This window comes from Scomber scombrus, chromosome 11, assembly GCF_963691925.1.
Source record: "Scomber scombrus chromosome 11, fScoSco1.1, whole genome shotgun sequence".
NCBI classification, from domain to species: domain Eukaryota; kingdom Metazoa; phylum Chordata; class Actinopteri; order Scombriformes; family Scombridae; genus Scomber; species Scomber scombrus.
The window spans coordinates 7,187,098-7,205,739 of NC_084980.1; the positions used below are offsets into that span (position 1 = coordinate 7,187,098).

At 38.9% G+C, this 18,642-nt stretch overlaps 1 protein-coding gene across 1 annotated transcript in view; it reads right to left on the reverse strand.

Moving 5' to 3' along the window:
* Positions 1–493: 493 nt before the first annotated feature.
* rem2 (RAS (RAD and GEM)-like GTP binding 2) overlaps positions 494–18,642 on the reverse strand; it is a 31,870-nt gene continuing 13,721 nt past the window's right edge. The window contains exons 4-5 of the mRNA XM_062429492.1: positions 13,428–13,605; positions 494–816 (exon numbers count right to left, since the gene is read on the reverse strand). Of these exons, the coding sequence (XP_062285476.1) occupies positions 494–816; positions 13,428–13,605 (501 nt within the window). The remainder of the gene's footprint in view (positions 817–13,427; positions 13,606–18,642) is intronic.

An 18,642-nucleotide genomic window follows, 5' to 3' on the forward strand; every position in this document is an offset into this window, starting at 1 on the left:
TCTCATCAGGTAATGAGTGCTCGCTAATGCACCCAAGCTGGAGAATCAAATCCAGCTCACCTCCTTATGTATTTGTTCTGTTCTTTTTTGTCTCATATCTGGCCTCTTCCTCTCTAAAAAAATGGTTTTCTTTCCTTGATAGGTAGAAGATTAAGGTTCAGGGCTGCGATCCAGGCCGATTTCTTCTATATCTGTCCATCTTTCCCTCCCACTTCCTCTCTCTCCCTCTCCTCTCCTTTCTCCACTCTTGACTTTTATCCACCATTGTGAAAATTCCCTCCTCCTCCCTTAACATGTGTGCCTCCTCCATCTCCATCCTTCCATCTATTCATCTGCTCCTCCCTGCTGTTTTCCATTTTACCCTCTTCCTCGCTTCATCTTTCACACATCCCCCCATATCTTCTTCAATCTTGTGTGTGTGTGTACATGTGTGGGAGTGTATCTCTTTGCCTGTGTGTACTGTATCTTGTATGTATGTGTGTGTTGTGTGTTGTCACAGTGCACTGAGGTCATGGCAGGAACGGGATTTCTGGCGGAGGATCTTGCTGCCCCGGTGGCGGCTCATCTCCCTGTAGCGGCCGCGGTCCCGGTCTCGGGCGTACGAGCGTGGTACCAACCCTGCCAGAAAGCGCTTGGCCCGGCTGGTCAGGCTTTCTCTGCGGCCTGACCCTGGGTCACCATCAGCCCATCCGGGGCCCACGCAGTCGCCTCTCGCAGTCCGAACCGCCGCCTCCAGTAACTCGTTGGTGCCGTGGTCCAATGAGGCTGAGAGCTCCAGGTAGTGGCAGTCAAACATCATGGCGCTGGATTGGGCCTCTGGTGCAAAGAGAGAGGAAGTTCAATTTTAGAACCTTGTTTATGATGCACAGTTTAAATAAATGAGTCTGTACCAGAGAGCTTCACACACTGGCAGCTGCAAACCGCAATTAGAGATAGCAGTTTGAAATTTATGGATGTTTAATCATGAAACCAGTAAGCTGTCCACAGCATGTTAATGATACAGCTGGCGTGTGATGTGTCTCACCCCAACATATGTAGTACCTCTGATAGACTGCTGTATGGGAGACCATTAGATTCTTAAGTATTCATTCAGTCACTCCTTACACACTAAATTATGACAAATAGAGTGAATCTACAGCATCTCAAGTAGGAATGAGACAGCCCTGTCTTTTTGGAATTCTTTTGAAATATGGTGTGACAGTCATGGCAGTGAAAGAGAGGAGAGACGTTTTATTGGAATGTTTTCAGAGAATGATCTTATCTTGTTAAGCGGGTTTTTATACATCATATAAATATTTCAGTCCATTATTGACCTTGGAAATAGTATTTTAACAAAACAATCCCAACCGAATGTCCACTTACCAACTTTTTCTATAACTGTCAACTGTATTGTGTGTTCTCACCAGTGGTAGGAATTTCCTCTGTGAAGGAGATGGATGTGTTGACATACTACTGTATATATGGTTCCAAAAAAAACTAGTATGTGGACCTTGAGTGACGTTTATTTTGTCAAACTATTATTTTAATCATCAAGGGTGAACTTTCATCTTATATTACTTTTCAGCCAATGTTGAGAAGATGTCCTTAAAGTGCTATGGAAGATGAATCTGTATGGCATCGTATGCATCTTCATGACAACTGCGCAAAACCAATTAACCGTTGAGACTGTGATACAGTTAAAAAGCACTGGAAATAGCTAGTAAGTGGACCTTGACTGTAGTTTATTTTGTCAAAACTACTATTTCAAAAGTCTGTCATGTTTCATACTTTTCAGCAAAAGTAAAGAAGTCCTAAAAGTTGTGTGGAAGAAGAGACTGCACGAGTCATCGAATGCATCTTCATGACAACCAATCCACTGTTGAAGACTGAGTTGAGACTGGAAAAAGCTAGTAGGTGGACTTTGAATTTGTTTTTGTTTTTTTTTACCAATTTTACATGTGAAATATGCAGATCTTTCAAAACGAGAGCTGTTCTAAAAGACAGGTTTGTTAACCAGAGTTTGTGCTGCGAAGATACACTAACCATTATTGTCCTCAGAAAACAGCAAGCTAAGAGAAAATAAGACTAAAAGAGCCATGCTAACAGCTCCATACACGCTAGCAGACAGTACTAGATGCTAACATGCTCGTGGTGACGAAGCTAAAATCCATGATGACGAAGTTAAAATGTTTACCGTGATTAGCATCTCAGGGTCATGCTAACATTTGCTATATGACATTAAAGGCTGATAGGAATCATTAGTTATAAGTATCTATCTATCTATCTATCTATCTATCTATCTATCTATCTATCTATCTATCTATCTATCTATCTATCTATCTATCTATCTATCTATCTATCTATCTATCTATCTATCTAATTTCAATATGATAGTGGCACTAAAGGAAAAATTAAAGGACAATTAGTCCTGAGGGCACCAAATTTGAATGGAAATCCATCCATCCAAAGCTACCTAACTACACTCAAACTGGTGATGATACAGTTCATGTTCCCATCATTACAGTTCAATACAGTTCAATCCAACCAAATTTTGTTGAGACCTTTCACTAAAACCACAACCCCTTTGAATGTTTGTTTTGCAAATAGTAATTTTCAAGAATGATTTTTGACCAAGAATCTGTATTACAGATTATCAACATTCATTTTAAAATAAACATGGGTAAACATTTTAACTAATGGGCCTTAATTACATTGTGATGTTTTTAAAAAATGAACATTTTGTGTAATCCTTATGCAAATCAGTCAAATCAGAAGTCACAAGTGAGTATAAAAACAGAGCAAGACACCGATGGCAGGATGGGGTTAATGTTGCCTCTCGCTGAGTTATATGAGCTCAAATCTCTTGGCTGCGGCTCAATTGGGAAAATGTTTTCTATCTCAGTGTGACTCTCCTGGATAAGGACAGGTGACTGAACATGTTGTTGACAAGGCTCCATATCTCGGCTAAAAATGCCTGGATGGCTGGTCAAACAATCCCTCGATGATAAGGAAAGCTGACAGATACGGATCATTCAGCAACAAACAGGCATCATTATCAGCTCAAATAGCATTTCTCCTTTTCAACAATACTTTCAGAGAGCTATTGCTTTGCCTTACTGTTCAGAGAGCTCAGGAGCATGACAGCAGCGTAAAAAAGGTCACTGCAGACTAATATTGTGAGTAGTTTCAGAAAGAATCTTTTATATACCTTTATTCTGTGTATTAATCTAAAAAAAATGATTTCAAGTACATTATAATACCCTTTAAGCTCGGATAAAAAAAACATCTACTCTCAGGAGGATGAAAACAAAGCAAATCTAATAAGATAAGCACCAACAAAATATCACAATAATGAATGATTTCAGGACAAACAAGAGACTGCTGCCCACAATGTGATGTTAAACTGAACACAGACAATACTATTTTTCCATTATCTGTCTCCATTAATTCTTATTATATTACATTTTGCTGGTAAATTAGAAATGGCAGACATAAAATTAAAGCTTTATTCAAGACAAAAATGAACAGAAATCATTACCTGAGCTGTCCATTGTAACATTATTATAACTACACTGCATTTTGCATCAAGTCTGACCTATTGCACTTAATTAATGTATGTATGTATGTATGTATGTATGTATGTATGTACAAGCATGCAATTATATAACAGTTCAGGTGTATTCACATTAATTTTTTACTTCCAAATGAGTAGTTTACGTTAATTTGGTTAACCTGGAGAGCTTGTTTACTGTAAAACCAGTTTCTATTTGTGCTCTAGTATAAAGAAATATCTAGCTCTCTCAATAATGAAATTCTTGACTGAAAACAAGACCTTGGTAGGATAGGAGCTGACGTTAATACTCTTTCAAATACCTTTCATTCTCTAGTTTAACTGTTGTTAATACTGTGGGAGCATTAGCACGAAGTAAGGTGTTCATCTGGTTTCTGTGTGGATGCGTTCACACCATCACTGTGTACGAGCCTGTGTTACACGGGTGTTACAAAAAAATCCACTAGATTTGATCTGGGTGTAATAATCCAGCCACACAGCAGCTGTCAGCCCACAAACCTTTCACCTAATAGCGGGATGAGGTAAGAGTGGGAAGGAAAAAAAAGACAAATCCCAAATCAGATCAAACAGGGCTTATCCTTGTATTGACAATGGCTGATTGAATTGAATTAATAAGCGGGTAAAAGGGTGTTTGGGAAAGTGGCTTGGAGAGGAGAAGGAGGAGAGGGGAAAAATGAAGAGGAGATATGAGGAGAGGAGACTACAAGGGAAGACGAACGAAAAGGAGGTGAGATGAGGAGACAAAATGAGGAGACAAAATACGGAATTGAGGAGAGGAAACAAGTCGAAGAAATTAAGTGGGAAAACAGAGAAAAGAAGGAAAAGCAAGGGAGGCAAATGACAAGTTTAGGAAAGGAAACTAGGAGAGAAGACGAGGATAGGACAGCAAACAAGGAGAGGTGAGAACAAGAAGAGGATAAGAAACAAGGTAACAAGAGAGGAGACAAGATGAAGGAGAGGAGAGGAGAAGAAAAAAGGAAGAGAGCAGGAGGGGGCCAAAGGTGAGGAGATAGGGAAGATGACTTCTTGTGTGCTTACACCAGTTGGGGAGTTCCGGTCCTCTAAAGTGATGCCAACGCGGAAGTAACTTAAAACTGTATTCTATCAAAAGGCCACCAGGGAGCGACCGTTTTGGTGTCAAAAGAACTTCTCTATACAAGTCAATGGAGAATTCACCAACTTCTCACTTGATTTCTAACCTCAGTAAACGTTTTCAAAATGTGTTTATGGTCTCAATCGCTAGTTTAAAGCCTTCTTCAATGCAGTATGATGTTCATTTGTGAAATTTTGGCCTCCCTGATTTTATATTTGACGACAAAGCAGGGTATGCATTAGGGCGTGGCTACGTTGTGATTGACAGGTTGATTGGTTCACAGGTTCAGGAGGGCGCCACATGCCCCTCCTGATGCCCATATAAGTAGAATCCGTGTTTTTATTTTTCCCGGCATGCACCGGAAATTTTCAAGATGGCGCTGCCCAGATCCGAAACTATTGGCTTCCGAGCAGCACTCCACAAACCAACGGGTGACGTCACCGATGTTACGTCCATTTCTTATATACAGTCTATGGCTTACACAGAGAAAAGTAAAAAAGAGGATGGAGAAAGAGATGGACTGACAATAAAATAAGAGCGACATGTAGATGAACAAGAAGAAACATGTGAGTCACACAGAAAGAAAGAAGAGATGCTGAAAGGAGATGACAGGCAAAGACTGGAGATGAAATGAACACGCGGGTAGGAGACAGAGAGAGAGAGACAGAAGGACAGTGGAGGGAGACAGACCGAAAGGATGCCGACTAAGCAAACGGAGCCAGAGTGCATATTAATCAAAGCACTGAGGAACAGGACCACCCCATAGCCATATTGTAGCAAATGATAAATATGTTCTCAGCGTGACAGTGTGTGTATCACTGTGTGGATGGGATAGAGAGGGAAAGAGAGAGAGAGAGAGAGACAGAGAGAGAGAGACAGAGAGATGTAGCAAGGGGGAAGGTGAGAAATAGCAGAATAAAGTGTCACTGAACGTGCCATAAATAGACTTTATGACTTCAGCCTTTTCAGCCAGGCCCGTGGTTCTTTAAGGAAGATGTTAGCCGGTCAGGCATGCCCGTCGGCTTCATCTGTCAGGCTCACATATCAGTAAGAATACATGTGGCCTGTCCAGTGAGAACATAAGAACATCCTTGTCAGGCGCCTCGGGATCAGCAATGGAGCATTTCCATATCGCTGACCTCATCTATGCTCCTAGGTTATGTTTGTTTTTCTTTCTTTCTTTTTTTTCTCTCACAAAAACAGAATATGCTGAGTAAAGGCATCTCTCATTATTCATTCCTCCTCTGCCTCCTCTATGCACTTGTGTCATTAAGTATAAACGAAAGCTGTGACCGAAACTTGAGTCGACAGCAGTGTGCAGGCACCGAGAAATTTTTACACTTGCTGCTTCTGATTAACTTGCACAGCAAAACAAGCCGAGCACAGTTTGACCACCAAGCTGTGGTTTCTGTACTTCAACAACACATAAACACACACTTTTCTATTCGTATGTCCTTATGAGAACTTTCCACTGACTTTCTTTGTCTCAATGTGAACACACACTATTATAAGCTTTAAGTTAACCTCATATGCAACCACAAACCTTAAATGTATCATTATTATTTATTATATCTTAAATTTATTGTTGTAATTGAAACATCTCGTTCAGTTTGTTTAATGTAACTGTGGAGGTATTTATGTGTGCAGCCTTTAAGACCAAGACAAATTTAACTACAGGGACAAAAAATTATATCGTATCGTATCGTATCGTCATGTATCGTATCGTAAATCATAACATAAATTAAACTTTAACCTTGTTTGATTTCTAATCATAAATCACTAAATTATAAACTTAACCTGACTCCTTGTAGGATTAGACCAGTAAAGTAGGGTTAGAAAGACAAAGACAATACAAATTCTGATTTCTTAATTCTACAGTATCTTCAGTTAAGATCTAAAAGTCGATTGGCTGTTTCAACGACAGCCAATCGAGCTTCACTCTCCCCAAAACACACAAACAACTACTCTCACAATGCGTTTCACACATCTTTTCGAACTGAAGCAAATTCTGATTGTATATATTGTATCTTCGGTCAAGATTACCAATAGTTTGCAAAGTTGTCATTAAGATAAACAGTGACTACTTTGAGGAATCCAAAATATAAAACATTTAGTTCTTTTAAGCACTCTCCCCATAATTATGTATGTGTTATATTATAGTTTTGATGTATTCAGTATTATTTAACAATGGACATAAAAAATAAAGAAAAACCCTTGAATGAGCAGGTATGTCCAAACTTTCGACTACTGTATGTGACTTATTTATTCTAACAAAAAGTAAATTATTTTTTAAAAAGTCCAAACTTATAGCAATTTACTCAAATAACAATAAAGCTGCACTCAGCAATTCCTCACCACTAGTCCAAAACAAATCCACACGTACATGTTGCTATCAAACAGCCAGCTTACGAATTTCTTGTTAGCAAAGCAATATGGTCCCAACACATAGGGCAACATTAGCTTCCCATTTGAGTCCTGTTTCTGGCCACCTTTACTTATAACTCTGCTTTAGTCTCCACTAACTCCAAAGGGAAATATCAGGGTCTTCAGCTCAGATGCTTGACTTCCTAATTGCTCATTTACCTCAGAGTTTTTGGGGGGTTATTTGTGATGGGCTTATACAGTTTACAGAGTAAACATGCTAGCTAGGCCTAGCATGTTGGGCTATGTTTGGTAAGAGCGGTAAGACTCAAATTGGACTATATGCAGGTCAGGGAACCAAATGGAAGCTTTAAAAGTAGCTACAAGTATTGCAGAGCTGAAGAAAAATAATTGTGTATTCTCTGTAGGTTTGGCAGGACTAGCAACCCTCTCCTTAATAGAGGGAGCAATAAAAAAGTATAGCTTCATATTTTAAAATTAAAGACCTGACATGGCACTTTTATCGGGACAGACTCTTGTAAAGAAAAGTAATTGAAACTTGTCTTGTATCTCAAACTTATGTTCAAAATGAGACCATTTCAGCTTTAAAGCCTCTCAGGACCAGCAACCATTTCTGAGCAACCACTATACTTAAGGACAGAATTTTATAAAATGGGCAACACAAGAACATCTTTTATAAGAGAGCGACAGAATAACCAAAATAACCTCTTTCATACTGGCAAAGAAAGATCGATATGTTTATATTAACATCACTTGACTGATGTATGGAAACAGCAATGCATTGGTGTAACACTAGCCATATAGCTTCCATTTGTGAAAATAGGCTCAATCTCAAGAGTTAAAACTCAAAGTGGTTCTTTCATCACGACAGCATATCACTCACTCACTCTCCCCCAACACACACACACACACACACACACGCTACCATACACTCACAATGCGTTTCACACATCTCTCTTCAAACTGAAGCTCCAATTTACACACACACACACACACACACGCACACACCGTTGTCATACATTTACCCTTCCCTCTGTCACTCCTCCTCGCCCCTCTTATCACAGCCCTCGCTATGAAATAGCCTCGCTGACATGCAGGCAGGGAGAAGATGGAATGAGACGAGGGGACGTTTCTGCTCGTTTGCAAGGGGGGGTGGTTGCATGTGTGTCTGCTGTGTCTGTGTACATGCAGGCAGTTGCGCACGTATGGTGAGGACAAATATAAAGGTAGTAAAAAAAGCAGCGTCCTGTTAGAAAGAGATAATCCAAACAGAGATGTGCCATCTGGAAACAGAACAAAACAGAAAAAAACCTTTGGAGCTGAGGGACACAGGGAGATGGAGCCCTCCCCAGAGGATTAGATAGCGGGGAGATACTGTAAGGTAATGTCTGCAACTGCAGCAAAACATGAGTCTTTTTGTTAGATGGATGTGATTGTGGATATAATTATAAACTAGATGTATACTGTGAGTGTACTGAAATTGCAGAGGTGACGATAAGGGTTTGAATTAATACAATGCCAGCTCAAATCAAGGTGAAACTGCTGTCACTCTCTCTTATCTACAGCCACTCTGCACCCAGTTTCTATTTGAAACATTAATGACAGGCAGACAAAGAGATGTTCTGCCAGTGCCCCATAAAAAAATCACCCATAAAGTCCACAAAAAATTGTAACCTGCCTGCAGCCTGATCTCTGCTCACAGGATTTATAAGCATCACTAAATGGATTGCGGACAGCGCTGTGTCTTTCTTTTTCAGTGAATTTGTTTTGCCAAAACCTGCTTCAGTGTAGCATGCCAAATTAAAAAAAGTCTGTTGAGCTCGCTGCCCAACAGTATTTACCAGAATAAGTTTTATTCATATTGCAGCTGTTGCACCAGAAGGCCAGTAAACACCCAATAACGCCTATAAAAAGTCTATAAAATATTCACCCACTTTTGACCTTTTCATGTTCTGTTTTTACCACTTTATATCATGTAGAAGTAGATGGAATTACAAGGATTAAGAGAATCAATTACACTTTCCTCATTAACAAGCCAAATGCATTGTTGAGGCACGTTTTGCAGGAATTACAACATTGAGTCTATGTGGACACATCTTTAACAGCTTTGTACAATTGGGCACTGATTTATTCACTCATTTATGATTAAGAAATATTCAATAACCTGAGACCTGATTTGATTTGTTTGTTTGTTAATTATGTATTTTACCTAGAAAATCACCCTCCAGTTGCTCAACTGATTACTTCTGCTTCCATTACACCTTGATGTGCACTCCATTTAACTGGCTGCACATGTGGTGATATATATATATATATATATATATATATATATATATATATATATATATATATATATATATATATATATATATATATATATATATATATAGTGTGTGTGTGTGTGTGTGTGCGTGTGTCATAGTTGCAATCACACATTTGAAGTTAAGGTTCATTAAGTCAAAGCATTCACCCATCAAAGTTTTACTTTCATTTTAGTAAGACTACAATCATGCTGCCAGCTGTGTTGTTTTGACCTCAATGCTAACACCAGCATGCTAATATGCTCACAATGACAATGCTGATGTTTCACAGGTAATGTTCTCCATCTTTGTGTGTTAGCATGTTAATATTAGGGAATTAAAGGGCCAGCGTGTCATTTTAGCGTAATCTACCAATGAGGTTGCATATTGCTTCCAACTGAATACCTCTACCTTCACCCTCCCCTTCAGAGCATGCAGGAGAACCTACGGTGGACATGAAACTCATTAAAAAACCCAAATGACCTCTCTTAAAGCCATTGCTTGTTTTGTCTGTTCTGGGCTACAGTAGAAACATGGCCGGTCGAAGGCAACAAAAACACTTTGATTCTTATTTTCATGGGAATATACACTAATTAAATCATACTTATGAATATTATATTCCATTTCTGTCAACTCTGTTCAGATAGATGCCAATAAATTCTACACACTGCACCTTTAACACTTAACACAAAGCTGAGGTTGGTGGGAATGTCACTTTAGGTGTTTGGTCACAAACCTAATTATTGGACTTGTTGATGGTGCTACATGAAAAATTAAGCTATTAGTACAATTATTACAATTCATCAATAGACACAGTATTGTAATATAATTAACTGTATCATAAAAAAGCTAGATCACCAAAGTCAGGGCCATGAATATCTGTACCAAGTTTCATCCCAACAGTTACCAGGTACACAAAACCAGAAAAGTCAATCTCATAGTGGTTCTACAGGGAAAGTCAGTAGGATTCATCAACTCAGCGATAAAAAAAAATCATGGCAATTCTTCCAATATATGTAGAGATATGTCACTCTGAGCAAAAGTTGTAGACCAAGCATGTCCAAACTATTCCATAAAGGGCTGTGTGCCTGCAGGTTTTTTGCTTCAGCCAATCAGGAGCACACGATTCCACCAATCAGTGTCTAAAGACTGAGATCAGTTGATTAAATGAGTCAAGCCTGATGTGCTCCTGCTTGGTTGGAATGAAAACCTGCAGCCATATGACCCTTTATGGAATAGTTTGGACATCCCTGTTGTAGACCATCTGAATGACCAAAGGGCATTGCCATATCCTGAGTAAGGATTGCTAAAAACGCTGCTCAGTTTTGCTTCATGTTGTAGTGTGATTGGGTAATCTCACTGCTGCAATACAACACAGAGAAAGAAATAGGACACAGTTTTATATTCTTTTCTTTTTTTAAATTGGAGTCAATGACAGTTAACACTACAGTTAATGACTGCCTATGCATTTCAGCTACAAATGTTTGCATGTCGGGTTGATAAGGTAAATACATAAATCTTTAGCTTTTTTATATTCACACTTAATTTAGATCAATTTACGTCACTTACAGATTTGTTATCTTTTCAGTATTCAATTAGTGTCAAAAAGCCTAATTACACCCACTGTTATTAAATGTTGTAAAGCAATAAAACAGAACAAAAAGCAAAGGGGGGGATAGTTTTTATAGGCAGAATATATCTCCACCCCATTACGACAATAACAAATGATATAATTTTCTTCCCATAAGGAGTTTACCAACAGAGTATTTATCCCTGGGTACTGTAAACAGTGAAGAAATTGATTTTGCTGATCAAAGATAGATCCCCCAAGAGCCTCCCTAATGGATACGCTGTGGGCTTGAAGGAAGATTTATTGTGAAATACCAGGACAGAGAAACAGATGAGTCAAAGGGAAAAGAGAGAGAGAGAGACAGAGAAGAGGGTAAATAGAAGGGATAGATTAAGATAGAGTAATTGCACAGCGCACACTGCCATTCTTCTCTCTGTTGTAAGTGTGCGTGTGCCTATTAACTACACATTTGCATTTGGAGCATTTAGGCACTGTTATCCATTACAACCAGCAGACAAAGCACCAATATCAGCCAAATTGCTATGATAATAAGAAAGTTTCCATTTGAGATTTTCAATTTGAAGCGCTGCTTGAAAAGGCATTAAAAATACATTTTTAAAAAAAGGAGCCAACAAGAGTGCGTTGCACATCACTCTATATGCAGATAATAACAGTAGCAGATTTACCACCAGAAACGTATAGTCATTTTTGAACAAGAAGTCCTTGATGTCAGAAAGAAAGAGAGAGAGAGAAAAAGCACTTGTTTAATGTTACCAGCTGACTTGATGTAAAATGAAAACCCTGTTAAAAGGGTCTTGAATATGCACTTGATAGCAACGCACTACTGTGCAAAAAGATTGGCTTTCACACCAAAAAGTCCAAACATGATGCTAAGCTAAACCAGGCGGCTAAGTCAAACTAAATAAACCATTAACGCTAAACACGCTGATATCCACAACATGCAACCAATATGATTTTGGCACTGACTGTAGTGAAGAATGGGCCAGAATTTAACTTTGTGCATCTCTAAATTCCTGTAGTTCAAACTGATTCTACCAGGACTTTTATTTACCCTTACATACTGTTTGGGTCAAATTTGACCCATTTTGACATTTGAAAGCTGTAAAAACACCCCAAATGTCATTCTTTTACCCTGTAATTTATTGACTTTACCCCATAGGCACAATAATGAAAATATGTTAAAATGTTATACTTTGGTATAGGTACTACACATTTTTGTCCATTGAGGCTGCTCTGGCTCAAATTTGACCCGTATCTATTGACATGGCTTTTTGTTAAATGAACAGTTAATAGTTTTAATAAGATAGTAGTTATGAGGATTTCTTTTTATGATGTAGCAGTGAAGACAGATGGCTCTAATGGTTATACAGTAAACCCCACAGTTCCACAAAGTTCTTGTAATTTTCAGTTTGAATAAAATTGACCCTGAACGTATTGCGAGGGTGTAGAATAGGAACAGTATGTAAGGGTTAACGGGAGACTGCAGAGGGCAGAGTGTGCGTGGCAGCTGGGGTGTCTCCAGTGCTCTGTGTCCGTCTGTCAGCTCAGCACAGTCAGGTTCATACATGGTGATATTTGCACAGTATTAGAAGATATTATTAAAGATATTATTAAAAATATACAGGAATCAGTATATTCGGTGTCATATATCAGGGGAAAGGCAAGCCAGAAGTACTGACTCCTGTCACCTGCCACATCCTGACATCCCTCTCTTCTGCGAGCTGCTGAGACAGCACTGATGAAATAATGAGTGGACTTTGATTTAAGATTTGACTTGGCTTGTATGTTTTCATATTGAAAGGTGCTTATGGAATAGTTATGGCTCACTACAAACTCAAGTACGGTTATCACAGCTGGTTCAATTTTGATGATAAAGTGGAGCTATAATTAACACATTATGTGAGGTGAAATTAAATGTGTGAATGGAATCAGCAATGTTTGAATGGGAAGACTGTTGGTTTCTCACTGCTGATTTTTAAATGAAACCCAAGGTTTTCATATGGAATAAGTGTGAGGGTTAGCACATAGAATAAAAAAGACATGATCTCTAGTTCTGCTGCATCGATTTCTATCCTTTTACTTTTTAAACTGTCCACTGTGAGTCCAGACATGTTAGGAGTGCAATACTGAATCAGTGGAGTGGACTTTTGAAAATCAAAGATGGAAATACCAGATTATTGCGTAGTTGGTGTACTGCAGTGCAGAGCTACTTAGGGGTAAGTATGATTTTAAATATTAATTAATTTAATGCATCCGTTACATTTTTGCTCTGGTTCTTTTGGTTTTGGAGAGGCTAAAAAAAGGCACCACCCTCCAAACTCTTTAAATACTATTATATCTCTCTTACTACAACACCACTTCAACATGCAAAGGCACATACAGCATGACAGGCCTGCCATGCCCGGTTAAGGCTATTAATGGACAATTGTTGTTCCAGGAGGGTTTTGGAATCACTGAGTGTGTGACAGCTCTTACATGACAGACTGGTGTCACTCCCTCTACTGTACTTACCCTCTGCGCTGATTTCACGGGAGCGTACAAGGTCACTCTTGTTGCCCACTAGGATGATTGGTGTTTGTGGCTGGGACTCCCTGAGGAGAAGGCGGAGCTGGGCGGTACGGTGGAAACTTCGCCTGTCAGTTACTGAGAAGACCAGGATACACACATCGCACTGCAGAGTGGACAGATCCTGGGGACACAAATACAAAAAAGCATGAATAAAACAACACCTCGGCAGAAATGATTAGCATTGCACTCATAAAGGAGAGATCCAATGACAGCTGAATTGGTGTGGAATGTCACGTCGCTGAAAGACATTACACAAGACCCCTTGCATGCCATCAACAAATTGACAGTTTATCCTTGAACGTCTTTAAACCTTCTCAATTCCCTGTATTGTTTTGTTGGAGCTTAGCCACTGAAACGACACCAGTGCCAATGCCAGACAGGCGGCACTCAAGTTTTTTATCAGTCACATGACAGGACACAGAGGAGGCTTTGCTCAACTTGTACTGTACGCAAGTCACGCTTCACTTTGAATCTCCTGACCCTTTTAACAGTGACCACCAACATCCCGTCGGGGCTTCCTGTCACAGAAGCTCAATTAGCCCGAGTGGCTCTAGTACAAACAGCAGCTCGGAATTGCCTGGGACCATTTTTGTCCTCTCTCACTTTATCTCTCTGATTTCCGTCGGACCGAAGGTGGTGCATGGGTGTAAAATGGGTCATTGCGAGTTTCTGCGGGGTGTTCTTACATTTGCCTTTGTGTTTCTTCATTTTAATGGAGGACAAAGATCAATCAAAATCCAAAGCCAATTAAATGGATCATATCCAGGGAGCAGTCAGGGGCCAATTCCCTCTCAGCTGATCATGTGTTGACCTAATTATGTATCACATTGACCAAATGATTACCTTTTGTCAGGCTTGTGTCTCAGTGAATGATATTACATACAGATTCTTTACCAAACAGTTGATTTTTTATTGAATTGTCATCCCAGTGGTTGTGAAATGCAGGGGTAATGCAATCCAATTCTGGATTTAAGTGTGAAGCCTGTGGTTGTGTGAATTAGGTATGCGCCACATGTGTCGCACAGCATGTAATTCACTGTCTTTGTTCTGAATGTGGCCACAAAACATCCACCTTAGTATATGTTTCCCAGTAGTTCCCTCACAGCAGTACTATTCAGTATTTTCATATGAACAACGGGTCAATGTGAAATGTGAGAAGTGATTAATTTACGGAGAGTTACCACCTAAATCTGCAATTACCCTTAACTTTATGGAGCATTTCAGTGACTTTTTAGTGTCTTTCAGCTTTTAGCTTTGTTTTTACAACCAAAAAACATCACTCTTACCAATCCCATCAGCCTTATTTTCATTGAAAAAGCATGGATAACCTGACTGCTATCTGTTGACAGATGATTGAACATAGTGAAGTGTTTAGCTGCTAAAGTGACAGATGTGTTCCTGAATCTATCATTCAGCCTTTAAAATTCCTGAATTAGCATCAAAGTTGGATAAAACATTTTCATAAAACGTGTTAGCTAATGCGTTATGTTAGCTAACACATTATGTTTGCAAATGTACGAATGATACTAAACCAAGGCTATGTTTACAGGTTATTTTGTTTCCAAATAAGATAAAAAATCTATCATTCAGCCTTTAAAATTCCTGAATTAGTGTCAAAGTTGGTTAAACATTTTCCCAACATTTGTATCTGCTTATTACAGAACTTTGGAATTCAACAGAACTAAGTTTTAAGGATGTAACATTACATCTAATGGGAAATATTCAGAAACTCATCATTTTCCACACATATCCCTTTTACCTAATTCATCATGTATGATATCTGCAGAAGTTCTGGCTTCTTCATTACTATGTAAATCTAAATTCTGTGAGTGTCAGCAATGCCTCTCCACACAATTAGAATGAGTCACATCAAAGGTCTGTGGGGTTGAGGAGGTTAAAACAAAAGACACTGGAATCTAAAGTTGGACAAACACAATCAATACAAACTATTTTTCTGTCAAAGACAGAAACCTGAAACCAGACTCCACTGTGATGCCAGTCAAAGTCACGTTCTGCAAGCTACATGCGGGGCACATTATAGAAATAGACAACATACAGGAATGAATGTTTTACAGTCGGATGGGTTTTCATGTAGTGAAGCACAGACTGTAGGCTCTAAGCTGTATCTTGGAAGTTTTTCACTTGACTTAACTGTGGACACTCTCATGGGAATGACTAATATTTAGCTTCAGGATTGGTTTAAACTTTAATCCATAACTTCTTATTGTATTATTTCTAAACACTGGAAAATTATGACCGATCCTGACTCGCAAACGCAATCCCTTTGTTTTTCAATTTGAAATAAGACTCTGGAGCCATAAACACTGCTGACTGAATCAATATAAAAACGTAATTTCCACCAGCTAACCAAATCCGCCTGCTAGCTCTGGACTGCATGTTGTCTGTGTGTATGTGTGAGTGCTTGGATGCCCTTGCCCTACATCCACAGCCCTCAAGGTAAATTCCTGCCCTCCAGAGAGTTTCAGACGCCTGAAAAATTCACATCCTCTCAAGCCGCCAAGTAGTATCGGATCAGACCCTGGAGCAGGAAATTCGTGGGGAGCGCCTTGGCACTCTATTTGACGGAGCACAGGAAAAGATAGGGAGAAGAGAAAATAGGAGGGGAGGGAGCCACTGACGGGGAAGGCGGCTCCGCCACCTGTCACTGTCTGATTGAGGGATGTGGAGGAAAGAACAACAAGACAGAAAGAGAGAAATGGAGAGAGACAGAAAGAAAGACGCTAATCTGTGCAAGCAAAGGAGGTACAAACACAGAGTGGGTATCGATTAGGAGTGTGATGGAGTGCTCCGGGAGGAAAACTGTGACCAAGTAAATAGTCCTCTCTATCAAACGGAGGCAGAGCAACGTAGGACAGTGCCAACTCCCTCTACCTTTTTCTTTCTTTCTCTCGATTAAGCAGCTCCTCTCTGTTCACAAAGAGCGGACCATCTGTCAATACCTACTCCTCCCATACACACACATACACATGGGTGAACACAGCAACGAAAAGACAAGCTTCCATAGAATGATGTTCAAATCACACACAAATACACACAGCTGACTGAGCATTGAGGATAATATTAATTATAATCCTATTAAGGAAAAACTCATGTGGCTGATGAGACCATTTTCTCTGGAATACAGGTGCTTTGTCAGGTTTCATTTAATTGACTTTAGGGTGGTTTTTCATGGTTTCAGCCAGGCCCCTTAGTTCAAATAAGGGGAGCTTAATCTTAGCTCTAAAGTATACAGTGATGTATTTTGTTAGTGCACCACAGTGTTGTGGCCACAGTTTGGTGACGGCTGTTTCCTCTTTCAGCATGCCCCCGGACACAACGTGAACTCCATAAGGACATGGTGGAAGAACTGTCCTGTACACAGCCATGACCTTAACCCCATCCAATACCTTTGGGATGAATATGAGAACAGACTGTGAGCCATGCAGGCATTATGGTAAAAAAGAAAAAGAAAAACAGTGACCGACTTTACTAATGCTCCTGTGGCTTACTGCGAGCAAATCCCTGCGGCCATGCAGGTTCCAAAATTTTGTTAATGCTGCTTTTGGACTGAGATGCTCGACAATCGTTTATAGGCAGTGTTGGGAAGTAACTAGTTAGATGTAACAGCATTATGTAATTTAATCACAAAATAAATCTAAGTGTAATCTGTTACAGTTACTGAGAAAAAATTGTGTCATTAATTACAGTTACTTATAAACATGTTGATGATTATAAAGGAGGTTACATCTGAAGTCAGACCTTTAAGATTTTGCTCAGGAGGGTTTTTTCCTCATTTTTTAATTTTTAACATGTTACTGAATACATTGCTGTTTTTAATTATTTGAAAACAATCTCTTTTACATTTTGCTAATAAATCATGACATGGGTTTATTTGGGGCACACATGGGCTTAAATGGTGTCACAGTACTAATTAAGCCCATGCCAGACTTTTGACTTTTTTCATCAAATATCTTTATTTTATATTCCAAAATCTACATGAACTAATGAATACATTTTCAAATGAGAGATAAAAAATTCATAAGAAATTATCTCCCTTTTAAATCATGTCAGTATCCATGAAAAACACCTGAACTTAGATGTTGGTGCTTAATGGGTACACTTACCCTAACAGCTGAAAACATTTGTGAGAAAATCAGAAAAGTAATCAAAAAGTTAAAAAAAAAAATAAAAAAATGTAATAAGTTACATTACTTTGATTAAGTAATTAAAATAGTTACATTTCTTATTTCATTTTACATAGGGTAACTAGTAATCTGTATCATATGACATTTCCAAAGTAACTTTCACAACCCTAGATATGGGTGTAATGTTCAGGTGTCCACACACTGTAGGCAGTGTTGTGTACTAATGGCTCCGTCTTTAAGATCCTGGAGGCAGATTTTTCTTATGATTATGAGTTCACAGCTATAATAATAGTGACACATGATTTGTATGCACACATTTACAATTCTGTCTCGAAATTGAAATGATGAATAAATAATAGAAGTATTTTTGATGGGAGATTTTTGCTTAAGGCTACATCCTGCCATGTCTCTGCCAAATAACCACTCTTATTTCACATTAGTTATGCCTGTGTATCTATCTTACTTATAACTTAAATGTTTTATCACCCCTACAGCAGGATTTCTGTGGTTGACTTTGACATTGGAGTGTTTAAAGAACTAATCAACATCAATTATTGGCTGACAGTATATGTGCATTTTTCTATTAAGGGTACCTTAAATTTGGTCATTACAGAAGTGTAATAACATGCGCTTAAAAGGATGTTTTATGGTAGAAAAATGAAACTCTAGTGGGAATTATGTAATGGCAACACTGGACTTCAATCAAAATACAAGCCCATACACATATATCTGTAATAAACTCAAATTGGCCAATAATATACAGTGCTGATATCTTAATCTGGCTCTTCTTTCCACTCCACTGCAGCTCACTCTGTTTAAACTCAGGCCAGTAGAGTAATTGTTCAGGCTTCAAACACCATGATAAATGGTGTTCTAAGAGTCAAACAGGCCATATCTGTTCTATCAATAAAACAGTGCCACAAACCAGGCTTTTTAAGAATTCATTTTTCCAAACTTCCTGTTTCTGGCACAGATATAGGATAAGAAAAACATATCCAATAAAACATGATAGA